Genomic DNA, 13,502 nt, shown 5'->3' on the forward strand with positions numbered 1-13,502 from the left:
GTGATTTAAACGATTCACTGGATTCTGACATGCGGATATCAAGTGGAAGATTATTCCAGTTTGGGTGCGGCGATAGCAGAAGCACGGTCCCCTCGAGTCTGTGATGATGACAGTGAAATAAAACTGAATTTAGATGTAGATTCTGATGTGTATTGACAAAATGTTTTAGTGTTTTCAGCTGAAAGGATGCCTCCTGCAGTATGTCTGTGTAACTTCCCCATCCCTCACCCCACCACGCTCACACAGAGAACCTTATTATCGTTCTTCTCCGACTCGCCTGACTTTCAGGGCCCACTCAAACGGTTCAATCCGACGAGGCTTGAAGACGGATCCCAGTGAGGCTGTGACCATGAGGAGCGGTCTAGGGGTTAATTTGAAAGATGTGACGGTCTTCACCAGAGGCAGAGAAAAAGGTGCGTTTTTAAACATTATAGCCGCACAGTTTCACTTCCTGTCTCTTATTATGCTCGCAGATTTTTATGCAATCGAATTCCAAATTTGTGGCTCGCAGACCGTAGATTGGATTTTCATCTGACTTGTATAGGCGGGCCAGTGACTAATCAAACACATGTTGTGCTTTGAAGGCACCAACCCCTGTGCCAGAAGTAACGGAGGCTGCCAGCAGCTGTGCTTCCACCTGGGCAGCGGTCGCCGGACCTGCTCCTGTGCACACGGGCGCTTGGCAGAGGATGGCTTTGCCTGTGAGCGCTATGAAGGTTATCTACTCTACTCTGAAAGGACTATCCTGAAAAGCATCCACCTTTCTGATGAAAATGACCTCAACTCACCCGTGCAGCCTTTTGAAAATCCCGCTTTTTTCAAGAATGTCATAACGCTGGCCTTTGACTACAGTCAGGAGACAGCTGGAGCCAACCGCATCTTTTTTAGCGATGTCCATTTTGGAAATATCCAGATGATTAACGACGACTGGACAGGAAGATCCATCATCGCAGAAAGTAAGTGGATTCCATATTGACGGCGTTTCTATATTATTTTATGTCATCTAACAAGTCCTCTGTGGGAAGCTGTGGGTCCACCACTGCAGACGATGAAGAGTGTGGTTTTCTGCAGTGTGGATTAGCCGTATTTGGTGTGTTTTCAGTCAGCAGTTTCATGTGCCTGACATCCGGAAGCTTGCACTTTATGCACAGAGCTGCATGTTTGTACACTCTCTAATTTATCCGTCCTCACCTGTACCTGTTATGGCTGTCGGCTGGGTTGCAAGCCATAAAAATGTAGTTTGACTGTAAAGTTGCACCGTGGCCGATGATCTGTCTGCTAGGAGGAAATAGTGCATCTTTCTCCTGTAGTTAGGAAGCAGGGTTGTTAAGAAATCAGTGTAGCACTGATGTACGTCAAGAGGGACATTTCTTCTTCAATCAGTTTTTTACTCTTTTACTCCTTTGAAAAGACCAAATCAGCCTGGTTTAAATGAACGATGTTCAAGCTTTCTGCATCCTGACTGAACATGGACCGATCCTCTCTCTGTGCTGCAGCTCAGTCAGTCCTGTCGTGATGAGCATGACTGGAGTCAGATGAGCAGCAGAAAGTCTCCGTTCTGCACAGCTCGCGTCCTCTGGCATTCAGTGACGTTTCCACAGGGAGCAGAGCTCAGCACCTTCCCACCGCCCCCTCGCGCCGAGAGGCTGGCACAGTGTTACTGAGCCCCTCTCACCCATCCCCTGACCCATCTTTAGCGCTCCTGCTGAGGGAGCTTTCTGCTTATTTATTTATCTTCTAGAAATGAACAAGCGTTACCGAGAACCATCTGTCAGGATTTGTAAGCGTCCTTCACACCTTCAAACTTGTGAAATGCATAATGAAAGTGGTGATAATGATAATAATGCACGACAATACCACTGGAAACAAGCTCTTTTGATGCAGCCACAGTGCACAGAGAAATACCATCCTGTGACCCTGCTGGTTCCTAATGAGTTTGTTTGTGTGTTGATTAAAGCAGCACATCCACCTGCTCCATACTTCTTTTCACGGACCACGTTTAGGCAGCGGTGGATCTACTTCTGCAGTATCTTCTCTTTTATTCTAAAAGTTTCTGCCCGAATCCTGTCATTGAGGAAAGGTGAAGATGTTAATCATGTATATTTCCCTAATTAAACTCTGCGTCCCCCATTAATTAGTCCCTCGCCTGGCCAACAATTTGAGAGAAACTCCAAGCTGCCAGACGGCTTTTATTGCAAGCTATTAATTAGTGGTCGGCTGACTCAGGTAGAGTCTTAAGTATTCTGGAGTTTGGTTTATGGGTTTTTATATACTGGGGTGCAGCCACATTAACTCATACTGGCCACATGTTTGCCATTCAGACAGTTAGAATTGGCTCTGACAGACAAAAGCGTGACAGGAAAAATCACAAGACAATCGTTTGACAACTGAATTACTTTAATGTACACTTAATTAATGTTTGTATCTTAGCTGTTCTTGATGGAGACCATCAGAGGTCTCGTGCCTGCAATCTGCTGGAGCTGCACTTCCACTGTTTGGGTTAGAATAATAATGATGGATTGCATTTATATAGTGCTTTTCAGGGCCCTGAAAGCACTTTACAATGCCACTATTCATTCACTCTCACATTAATAATAATAATAATAATGGATTGGATTTATATAGCGCTTTTCAAGGCACACAAAGCGCTTTACAATTCCACTATTCATTCTCTCTCACATTCACACACTGGTGGAGGCAGCTACAGTTGTAGCCACAGCTGCCCTGGGGCAGACTGACAGAAGCGATGCTGCCATATCACGCCATCGGCCCCTCTGACCATCACCAGTAGGCGGTAGGTGAAGTGTCTTGCCCAAGGACACAACGGCCAACAACCTTCCGATTACAAGACAAACACCCAACTCTTGAGCCACGATCGCTCCTAATGCTCCTGTCACCATTGGTCCCACGTTGGACTTTGCACATCTGCTCCAGCTGTTCCTTCAGCCCCTGGTACTCCTTTATTTTCTCTCTGATGTTGCTGGGATTTGCACGTCTATATTAACTACAGTCTTCTGCTCCTTGTCAGCTGCCGCTATGCCTGGTTGGCTGACAATGAGCTGCTTATCTGTCTGAAACTTGAAGTCCCACAGGACTTTGGACTGTTGTTCTCGACCACCTTTGGCGGCGTCTCCTATCGGGACTTGGGAACATCTGAGACACATAGTCCATATGTGGCACAGATGTTTCAGTATAGCAGCGCTCCTCGCCCTTTTATGTGCCACGGACCGGTTTAATGTCAGACAATAGTTTCACGGACCGGCCTTTAAGGTGTCGCGGATAAATACAACAAAATAAAATGACAAAAACTGTGGGATTTTGTAACTATAATAATAAACGTGAATTCACTGAGTCATTGTGTAACTTTATTAGCAGCGTCCTCCTGAAATGCACCAACAACATTGAGAGTAACATCCTCCTCTCGGGTCGCTATGGTAACGCAGAAATATTTCTTTCAAAATAAGACACACAGCTACATCATGGGAAACCGAGTTATTGATAAAAACCCTGAAAACCATAAATTTCACACCCGAGCCTCAACCCCCACAGCCCGGTACCAAACGAGTCATGGACCGGTACCAGGCCATGGCCCGGGGGGTTGGGGACCGCTGGTGGACACTATCCCAGCCTCTATGTGTACGCGGTCCCAGCTAGCCTTACTTCCTTACCAGGGAAGCTGACCACTCTAGCATTAGTGCCTTGGATGTTGCACACCTTAATATGGTCTGTGTCAAGTGTTGAGGATCCAGAATATACTGACGAGAAGCGGGCTCATGGACACATGGGTGGATATTTTCTGCTGGTGCTTTTGCTGTTGTTTGTTTTTAAAATCTTTCTCATCACTTTCATAACTTAGATCAACAATGCAGTTATTGTGACCTTACTTCTCCACAATAGTGATATTGAGAAACACTGAAAGTCATATTCAGTCGATAAATCATAGGGTAGAAGAAGAAAACTGCAGTGAGTAATCAAACATGAATATGACCAGATTTTCTGCTGAAAATCGCGTCTCTCTGGAGGTTCCATCTCTGTCAGTCATATTCATGCAATAACAAGAGAGACTGCAAAGGTCTTTTCATATTCGATGTTTTGGAAATTGGTTTGCCATGAAAACACATTCGGTTCCTGAGTGACTTTGGCATCAACAAATAGCTGTCTGTCCAGTGTAGTGAGGCATGAAGTTATTTCCCTGTCAGTCAGAAAAGAAACACGATCCCAATTCTAACACAATTGGTGCCTGCCATCTGTTACAAGCAAAGTCAGTACTTTCACACATTTATACACAACAGACAACTCTGAGGTTTGGAGCCGAGATGACAGCGGCATATAGCTGGAATCTGCATTTACAGATAAATAAATGAACAATAAACGTAATGAATGCCAGCTCCAAGTGATTATTTCTTTCGTTTTACTCTATGTGATGTTTTAGATGGGCGCTCTTGCTTTACTACGATTATTTTTCCCATGTGACTCCGTTATTCGCTAGAATAAAAAGGCAGACTCATAACGCCGACTCTCATTCAGGTCACTTTGTTGCTCCGTGGTCTGATGTTTCTCTTGTTTCAGATGTGGGTTCAGTGGAAGGTCTGGCTTACCACAAAGGTTGGGACACTCTGTACTGGACCAGCTCCACTACATCCACCATCACCAGACAAACTGTGGACCAGAGTCAAGCGGGCGCCATCAGTAGGCAAGCTGTGGTGACGCTTTCAGAGGAGGACCACCCACACGTCCTGGCCCTGGATGAGTGTCAAAGGTCAGTCGTCGTTCTCATAATGCACTTTTCACCGTTCGCTCATGCATCTGTTAGTTACATGTGGGACTGTAGCTCAGAATATTATCTGCTTGGTATTTGAGGTGCTCCAAGTTTGATCACCACAAAGGTGATTGTTCTCAAGGACAGTTTTGCTTTTGTTATGCCACGCGCTGCTTCCCAGTCACATGATCATGCTCCCAGTTCTGTTTCATGGTTCAAGAGCGTATATATCAACATAAACCAGTCATGAGTATTTAATGGGGGTGAGCGGTTCTAGTTTAATTATTGCAGTGCAGCACCTCAACCATTTAGTTATGCATTACACATAACCTCTTACTTATGTTACATGTTATGTGTAATACTGTGAGCTGTGACTCAGGCAGTGAGTACTTGGCTGCGCTCTGTTTCAACATCGCTCATCAACCATCTTACAGACGGTTGTAAAGAACTGATGTTGAATTAGCTGATTCTGCAGTTTTGCCCTTTTGTGCAATAAACTCACTGCTCAGAAGTACGTGCCCCTTCCTGTTGGCTTCCTGTTTGCCTCCTGTTTGCTTCCTGTTTGCTTCCTGTTTGCTTCCTGTTTGCTTCCTGTTTGCTTCTTGTTTGCCTCCTGTTGGCTTCCTGTTTTCTTCCTGTTTGCTTCCTGTTGGCTTCCTGTTTGCTTCCTGTTGGCTTTCTGTTTGCCTCCTGTTTGCCTCCTGTTTGCTTCCTGTTGGCTTCCTGTTGGCTTCCTGTTTTCTTTTTGTTTGCCTCCTGTTGGCTTCCTGTTTGCCTCCTGTTTGCCTCCTGTTTGCTTCCTGTTTGCCTCCTGTTTGCTTCCTGTGTGCCTCCTGTTTGCTTCCTGTTTGCCTCCTGTTTGCTTCCTGTTTTCTTTTTGTTTGCTTCCTGTTTGCCTCCTGTTTGCTTCCTGTTTGCCTCCTGTTTGCTTCCTGTTTGCTTCCTGTTTTCTTTTTGTTTGCTTCCTGTTTGCCTCCTGTTGGCTTCCTGTTTGCCTCCTGTTGGCTTCCTGTTTGCTTCCTGTTGGCCTCCTGTTTGCTTCCTGTTGGCCTCCTGTTTGCTTCCTGTTGGCCTCCTGTTTGCTTCCTGTTTGCCTCCTGTTTGCTTCCTGTTTGCTTCCTGTTGGCCTCCTGTTTGCTTCCTGTTTTCTTCCTGTTTGCCTCCTGTTTGCTTCCTGTTTGCTTCGTGTTAGATCAGTGAACAAATTTTAATATTAGACAAAAATAACAGTAAATACAAAGTGGAGTTTTTACATAATGGTTTAAAAAATATGATTTTCCATTGATAAATAATTTCATTTATTAATTTAAAAAAGCTGATTAAACCTGCCTATGTGAAAAAGTAATTAACCTAATAAACATAACTGGTTGTTTCGCTCTTGGCAGCTAGATGTCATTTCTGCACGGTCTTTGTTATCATTGAACCCTGAACTCTGAGGCCTGCAGGTCTCTGTTCTGGGTTCTTCTGTGACCTCCTGGATGAGTCGTTGATGGACTCTTGGAGTCATTTTGGTAGGCCGGCTGCTCCCGGGAAGCTTCAGCACTGTTCCAGTTTCTCTCCATGTCGGGATAAAGACTCTCACTGTGGCTCAGTGGAGACACAAAGCCTCTGTAAGCTTGTCCAGACTGATAGATACCAGCGACTTGTTTCTCAGCAGATTACGACATAATGTGTTGATGATCTGAAACAAGTGTGTGAGTGTGACAAATACGAAAAACAAACAAAGAAAACTAAGACATCAGGAAGGGGGGGGATACTTTTCCACATCACAGTACACCTGAACCTTTTTCCACGTCCACGAGCTGAAGTCAGCTGATTACTGTTCAAGGAAGAGAATTATTGATGATTTTCTTCAATCCATCGATCATCATAATTGAAGAGCCTTTGTAATGCATTGTAACTGTTGTGTGGTTAGTGAGTTAGTACAGTCATGCATTGCTCCATTATGCCAGCACTGCCTGTTACACATTTTTATTAGAAGTACAGCTGACAACGATAATGTATCGCGCTCAGGTTTCTCCAGAAAGTCTGTAAATAAATTACACTTGATTCAAAAGGCTGTTGTCAGTTTTAACTAGATCATATTACTGCTGTTTTAAAATCCATATACTGGCATCCTATTAGTTGTAGGACACATTTTATGACCCCCGTTCTTGTCTATAAATCTGTGCATGGAGGTGACTCTTGACATGGTGCCAAGATGTGCCGAAAACAGACTCTGAAATCCACAGAGTGTCTGCTGCTCGCCATTAAGACCTGCTGTCACACAAACTGTCGCTTTCTGGATCTTTGCACTAAAACACTGATGTGCTGCCTCTGCTTTAGCCTCTCTTCTGCTTAGAGTGTAGTACTACAGCAGTACTACAGCAGTACCAGAGTGGTACTGCTGTAGTACTGCTTGACTCTGCTGTAGTTGTTGGTGTTCCTGTTTTTTTTCTCCTGATGGTGAATCTGAGGACACATTTCTGAATGCTGGTATTTCTGCAGCTTGGAGCTCTTCCTGATCGTTCTGTCGAGCAGGCTTAGCCTTCAGTTGTTTTGTGCATAGTGCAGTAGCGCTGAAATCTCATTTATTTAACTCTTAGCTTTTAAAAAGATTCAGGTGCATCTTCTGTTTCTAAAAAGTAGCGTATAAATATTCCTCCTCCTCTGTTGTAAGTTATGTTTAAAACCTGTATTTCATGCATATAAAAACTGCACAGCTGCACAGAGTGAGTACAGCTCTCTCTCCTTTATACTAACTAAATTAATTTCTTGACCTCAGACTATCCTTGGTTGGCAGTTTGGCACCGTATCCATCCCACTCTAGAATCACTGTCTGATAATTAGAATTCAAACACTGATGATTAATTAGTAGCCCCTGGTTGTGACTTCTGACCTGAATCTTTATTATCGCACTGGAGAGGACTTCCATTACTTCATTACAGCGAGAAGAGAGAAGCCAGAGTTTGAAAAGCGCGTTCTCCTATTTGAAAGCATTTTATCTGGTTGTGACTTTGCTGCATGGCTCATACAGCTAATCCTATAAAGACCAATATGTAATTTATTTTGATTTACTTCCCTGTAAATAACGGTTAATTATCACAGAGCATGAATAAATGACCTTTATCTTAGAATTTCTGATGCTAATCCAGTTTATCTAATTGAAGCAGAGCTGCGCTCTTCAGGGCAAAAAGGAGAAGCTGATGAGGATTTGGCAGCTGTGGAATGACGCTGATCATTGACTGACATGGCTGCATGAAGCCTCCAGCTATTTACTAAAGAGGATCTGATGCTGTGCACGTGTCTGTGCGCAGCATCAGATCCTCTGCAGCACAGTCTTCTACACCACCTTCTATAAAAAGCTGTTATTTCTAAGCCCGTCTGAAGCTCCAGGTGACACATTTGTTTTGCGTTCTTGCTGAGGTGGTGTGAATTTTTAAATGAGTGTGAGAGGTAGTGCATCTTTTGTAGAGGCAGGAGGTCCCTGATGAAATTACTCCACTGTTTTTAATTGTGGAAGAGAACACTGAGGTTTGCTTGCTGATGTTAAAAAGCCTCGTTTGGTTTTGTGTTTCATATTTTTCAGCCTGATGTTTTGGACCAACTGGAATGAGCAGAGGCCAAGCATCATGAGATCCACCTTAACTGGCAAAAACATAAGGATCGTCATCAGCTCTGACATCTTAACGCCCAATGGACTGACCATTGACCACAAAGCAGAGAAGCTCTACTTCTCAGATGGGACCCTTGGCAAGATTGAACGATGCGACTATGATGGATCCAGCAGATACGTGAGTGTGATCCCACTGAGCAACAAACTCAAATGGTCAGGGCTGAGATCAGGTTCAAAGAGTGAGTAAAGGTCCAGAGCTGTGTAAAGAACGCAAAACCTTCGTACATGCAGCACTGTGCCATCCATCACCCCTCGTTCTGTTTGTCTCTGTATAATCTGCCACAGACTCTTGTGTCATTTGGCACAACTCAGCCATATTTCAAAGATGATCATTGATGATCATTTCTGATCAGTGTAGATAGGTTAACAACAAACATCAAATAGGCTCTAATTGTTCGCTTTGCACAAAAGTAGAAGAGCGTGATGCAAACCGCATCCAGGACAGAAGCGTCTGCACAGACAGCATGCTAACACAGAGCTCGTGACGAACTGAGAGTGAGATTGTAGTGAGTGCCTGCTGAACCGAGCCCAGCAGCCAGAGCCTGATGAGCAGTCAGACTTACCGTGGACGCCGTGTTTCTCAAGTAGAAGCACTGTGGCAACTCTTTGGGCTGATCTTGCTGTCAGGTTTGCGATCATACATAAAACCGTAAAGAAAGATGCGTCTTCATTATGACAGAGTGTACCTGTAGCCACAGGGTTACAGAATTAACTGATAATTGGGTACAACAAGTAATTATGCAAATGCTGCATTACTTTTTAGAAAGTGAAGGCGTAATGTGTAATAAATAGTTGTTTTTTAGAGAAACTGTGTGGACCTGACACTGGTTCATTCATTTAGTTGAGTGCTTTTATGCTGTTTTTACACTTGAAAGGTTCAAGGGGACGTTTTAAGCCTTCACACGAAAAAGAAAAGCTTTCCTCTGAAAACGGTACGAGGAGCGAAGAACGAGTGAGGCAGCAGCCAAAGACAAAGTCTGAAAGACGTTCATGAAGCTTTTCGTTACGATTACTTTAAAAAAGACTTCTGGGTAAAACATAAAGAAATGAGTTTTTTCGCTGCACTCTACATTTACAGTGAGTAGTGCCTCTGTGTCATTGTGTGGAGCACCGTGTGCTTATTTATAGAGCCTCTCCACCTTAATTTCATTTTTCATTATAATATTCTTATCGTTGTCTAAAAAATGAGCAACTGTTTTAATCAAATTTCATTCTGGCATCATTTCAAACCCCTGTAACTCACACAGCGCTTTATAAAAGAGAGTCACTGACACCGCTGCACTACTGCAGGGTGGTACAATGCAGTCCAGCTGCACGCTGCCATTCAGTGCATGAATGAGCGCACGCCTCCCCGACTGTCACGCAGCATGCAACAGCAGGGCCTGATGCCTTTTGTTCTAATATATATCTAATTAGGGATGGGTACCGGTATCCGGTGCCATGATGGCACCGGTTCTGACATAAACGGTAGTAACCAGACCGAAAAGCAGCGCACATTTCGGTGCTTTTTTTCCTGAGCTGTGATACACTTTCTTCTTCCTTACATTTGTATTGTCGGTTGGCAAACAACTGAAAGGTGCATTAGCGCCACCAACTGGTATGGAATGATACGCTTTAGATTCTAGCCAATCATTTTACGTTTCCGAGGATAGTAGGCGGGTCCAGGTACGTACGTTCTTTTAGAGCAGAGCTACAGATTAAAAATGCCCAAGGCGAAGCGATCAAAAGTCTGGCTGTACTTCACAGCAAAAGATGCAAACTCAGCAGCTGCAACAAGTGCTTTAAGCTGATACTGTGATGCTGTCAAAGGAGGTAACACCTCAAATCTGATGAAACACCTGGCGACGCATAGCGTTCTTTTTTAAAGCCGAGAAATGCGCCGTATTTGATAGCTTGTTGCGAGACCTCACACCGAGCACATCTACTGCGGGTGTGGTGCCTGTTATCGACCCGGAGTTAGCAACATCCCCCAAAAACCCAAAGAGGAGAGTCCTGGCCCCTAGCCCTGCCAGTGTAGCAGAAATGATGAGGATGATGATGCAGCAGCAGCCGTTCTTCTCTGCGTGAGTAGCTTAATGTTGTTCGTGTGTAATTTACGTTGAGTAGGCTAACCACGTTATTACATTAATGCATGTAAGGTGAACTAGCAAACACCATCATAGCTACATGTGGCTGTCTTCTTGTTTGATGGCAGATACTCCCTTCACCCTGGACAAAAAGGCTAAAATGACCAAAGAAAAAGTGGAAAACAGTTAAACATGAGAGGACAAAGTTTGTGTTTTTTCCATTGTTTAAGCTGCTTCCAGCCAAGAGTGATACCATATATGCCCCATAGCTGCAGAAAAGGCTAACATTGTTATCTTTTTACAAAAAAACAGCTGAACATGAGAGGTTTTTGGACCAATTTTGTGTTCTCCATTCTTTAAGCACCGGTTTGAGCACCGTTTAAGCACCGGCACCGTTTCAAAAGTACCGGTTTGGCACCGGTATCGGATAAAACCTAAACGATACCCATCCCTATATCTAATATATATTGTTCTTTTTTATTTATTTTATTTTGTCTTATTTATTATTTTAATTTCAGATTTTTTTTTATCATGCAACCAAAGAAAAAGTCTACTTAAAGCTAATGAAGACCTCTGGGGCTTGATACTGTCGGCCCAGGCGTGCATGTTTTCACATACGCAGGGAAGAGATGACTTTCTCACCTTTGTACACAAACAGGTGGATGTTTCTTCATCCACATTAATGAGTGACCGCCGGCTCTGTCATCCACATTAGTCAGGTGGACTCGACAAAAGGTCTTCACTTTAATGAACTTTATGGCAATATTAAGGCCGCTGCTTTCATTCCCATTTGCTTCTCTAACAGGACTGAATTTGCACATTTTCAAGCTGCTATTATGCTCGACAGAGCCACTGGCAAAGCAGCCAAAATCCATCCCTGTGCACAAATCGAGCTTTTCGTAGTGTCTAATTTTTCGTCTGTTTATACTGCAAATCAACAGGAACTCTGGATACTGACGCAGTGAAAACAGCACACAGACGAATGAAAACTATAGTTGAGTTAATCCTTTCATTCATTTCACCCCGAGGACCACTCCTGTCGGTCACCTCACACTTTCTCCATCCACAGCTGTTACCTGGGTCAGTGACCATGTGCTCCATCTTCTTCTTTAAAAGTCTGAGAAGTTTCATATCTGAAATTACAGCACAGGTCACACTCGGCTTTGCATGCATCCAGAAACAAAAGGCTGATGGTGACAACACTTATTCATGTGTGGATCATACATACAGTCACATTTATGAAACGCGTTACCTGCCTGCCTCCAAAAAACGATTTTTACAAACAAAATACTGACATTTAAAGATATAAAGGACAACAGCAGTTCTCTGTTCAGTTTGTGTCTTTTGCCACTTCAGTGATGTTGAACTGATAATGTGTGATATCACAAATAAAACAGTTTTTGTAGGAAAAAGCACAATCATTTTAATGCGTGAACATCAGAGGAACAAAAACTGCCCGTGCATGGTGATGGTTCGAGCCTCTGTGCTTAAAGGGAGTGAAAGAATCAATGTTATTGGCTGCGATTATACCCCCGTAGTGTTTGTCCGATCCCAAGAGTAACCACAGATACAGCAGACACAGCTGTGCTTCAAACATTCCTCCTGGAAGTTTGTGTAGGGAACGATTCATGGACGGAAAGCTCTGAAATGAAGCTCTCAGATTCCAGCCGAACTTCTGGGACGCGATACTTGATCTTTGTTTGTCACTCGTCTCCGATGGCGTTGATAAAGTTGTTCTTAGCCAGAGTAAATAAAAGTCTGTGAAAAGAGTTCACGTTGTGTCCATAAAGATTTCATGTGTATAATAGAAGCTGGAGAGAAGCAGCCTGTGCGAGGTGTGCAGAGCGTTACAGTATAAGGCTGTGGGTTTAACGTTCGCCTTAATATGACCCCTGCTGCTCAGCACTTTAGCCCATCTCAATTAGTCACCCATATGTTTGATGAGCCAGGTCACTGGGCTCAGAAAGTCTTCACCTGTGGGACCCCACCTGCCCCCGCTGCAGTGTGCTCCTGCTAATGAAGGCTTTGCAGTGATACTGCTCGGGGAGCAGATACTCCATTCCAATTAAAAAGTGTCAATTAAACAAAGATAGCTGACTGTCGACTTCAGCACTTATGCAGACTGTTGTTATGGAAGACGGCACACACGAAACCGACGATTTCAAAGGAAAACGAATAAACAAAAGATACATTTTTTGCACCAGTGTTTAAATCAACAGCAAAACAAATCTGTGTGGATTCACAGAATTAAAACAACACAGGTCCCAGAACTCGTGTGAAACAAGCGCCAGTTTTGTTGTGACTCACATGCATGCAAACTTTGATGGCAGCAGAGTATCCTTGAGGGTACGACTAGTCCTCTCTTTACGGCAGCAGTGCCATCGCATGCTGGCAGAGCGGTTGGCGAGAACAAGATCAGTTGCAGAGCTTTGTGCTCGGTGCCATTTTGAGAGTGGGGACTCCGTCATTAACGGAGGCAGTGCTTCACAAAGGGCAGCGGAGTACACGATGAGGGGGTATGTCAGCATGTTTTACCCCTTTCACCCCCGAGAGAGCGAACGTCCATGGAAAGCTGTCAGGAAGCAGTTTGTGTCGTTTTACTTCAGCAGCGTTCGTAAATCTGAGGCCTGTTGAAGTAATCAGCTGGGAGGTGGTTGACGTGACAATTAAAGCGTTATATTTGAATGTTGTTGAATGAAGAGAATCTGATAAGAAGCTATGAAATATTTCCAATTTTCACGAGTTCGGCACAAAACTAATGCGTTTCTGGCCGTAAACCGAACGACTCCCAAATCTAATTTCCTGTCATGTTCTACCCGACCCATCTGGCGGCTCCCTCTCTTCTCTCTGTCTCTCACTTACCTGATGGCCAGTTGTTGCTTCTGCACGCTGCGCTGCTTTAATCAACACCTGTCCCGTTAATCCCACTATGGCAGAGGGCTAATGTGATGTCACTTACAAGCCTGTCCTGCTAATGGCTGAGACTACAGAGCTGCTTCCCCACCACGACCACCCGCACCCC

At 44.1% G+C, this 13,502-nt stretch overlaps 1 protein-coding gene across 7 annotated transcripts in view; it reads left to right on the plus strand.

Moving 5' to 3' along the window:
* lrp1bb (low density lipoprotein receptor-related protein 1Bb) overlaps nucleotides 1–13,502 on the plus strand; it is a 387,404-nt gene that overhangs the window by 307,939 nt on the left and 65,963 nt on the right. For all 7 annotated transcript variants that reach the window (XM_085136443.1, XM_085136442.1, XM_085136445.1 and 4 more), the window contains 4 exons: nucleotides 289–413; nucleotides 585–956; nucleotides 4,570–4,759; nucleotides 8,328–8,532. In XM_085136443.1, the coding sequence (XP_084992569.1) occupies nucleotides 289–413; nucleotides 585–956; nucleotides 4,570–4,759; nucleotides 8,328–8,532 (892 nt within the window). The remainder of the gene's footprint in view (nucleotides 1–288; nucleotides 414–584; nucleotides 957–4,569; nucleotides 4,760–8,327; nucleotides 8,533–13,502) is intronic.

The sequence above is a fragment of the Neolamprologus multifasciatus genome, chromosome 16, assembly GCF_963576455.1.
Source record: "Neolamprologus multifasciatus chromosome 16, fNeoMul1.2, whole genome shotgun sequence".
NCBI classification, from domain to species: Eukaryota; Metazoa; Chordata; class Actinopteri; order Cichliformes; family Cichlidae; genus Neolamprologus; species Neolamprologus multifasciatus.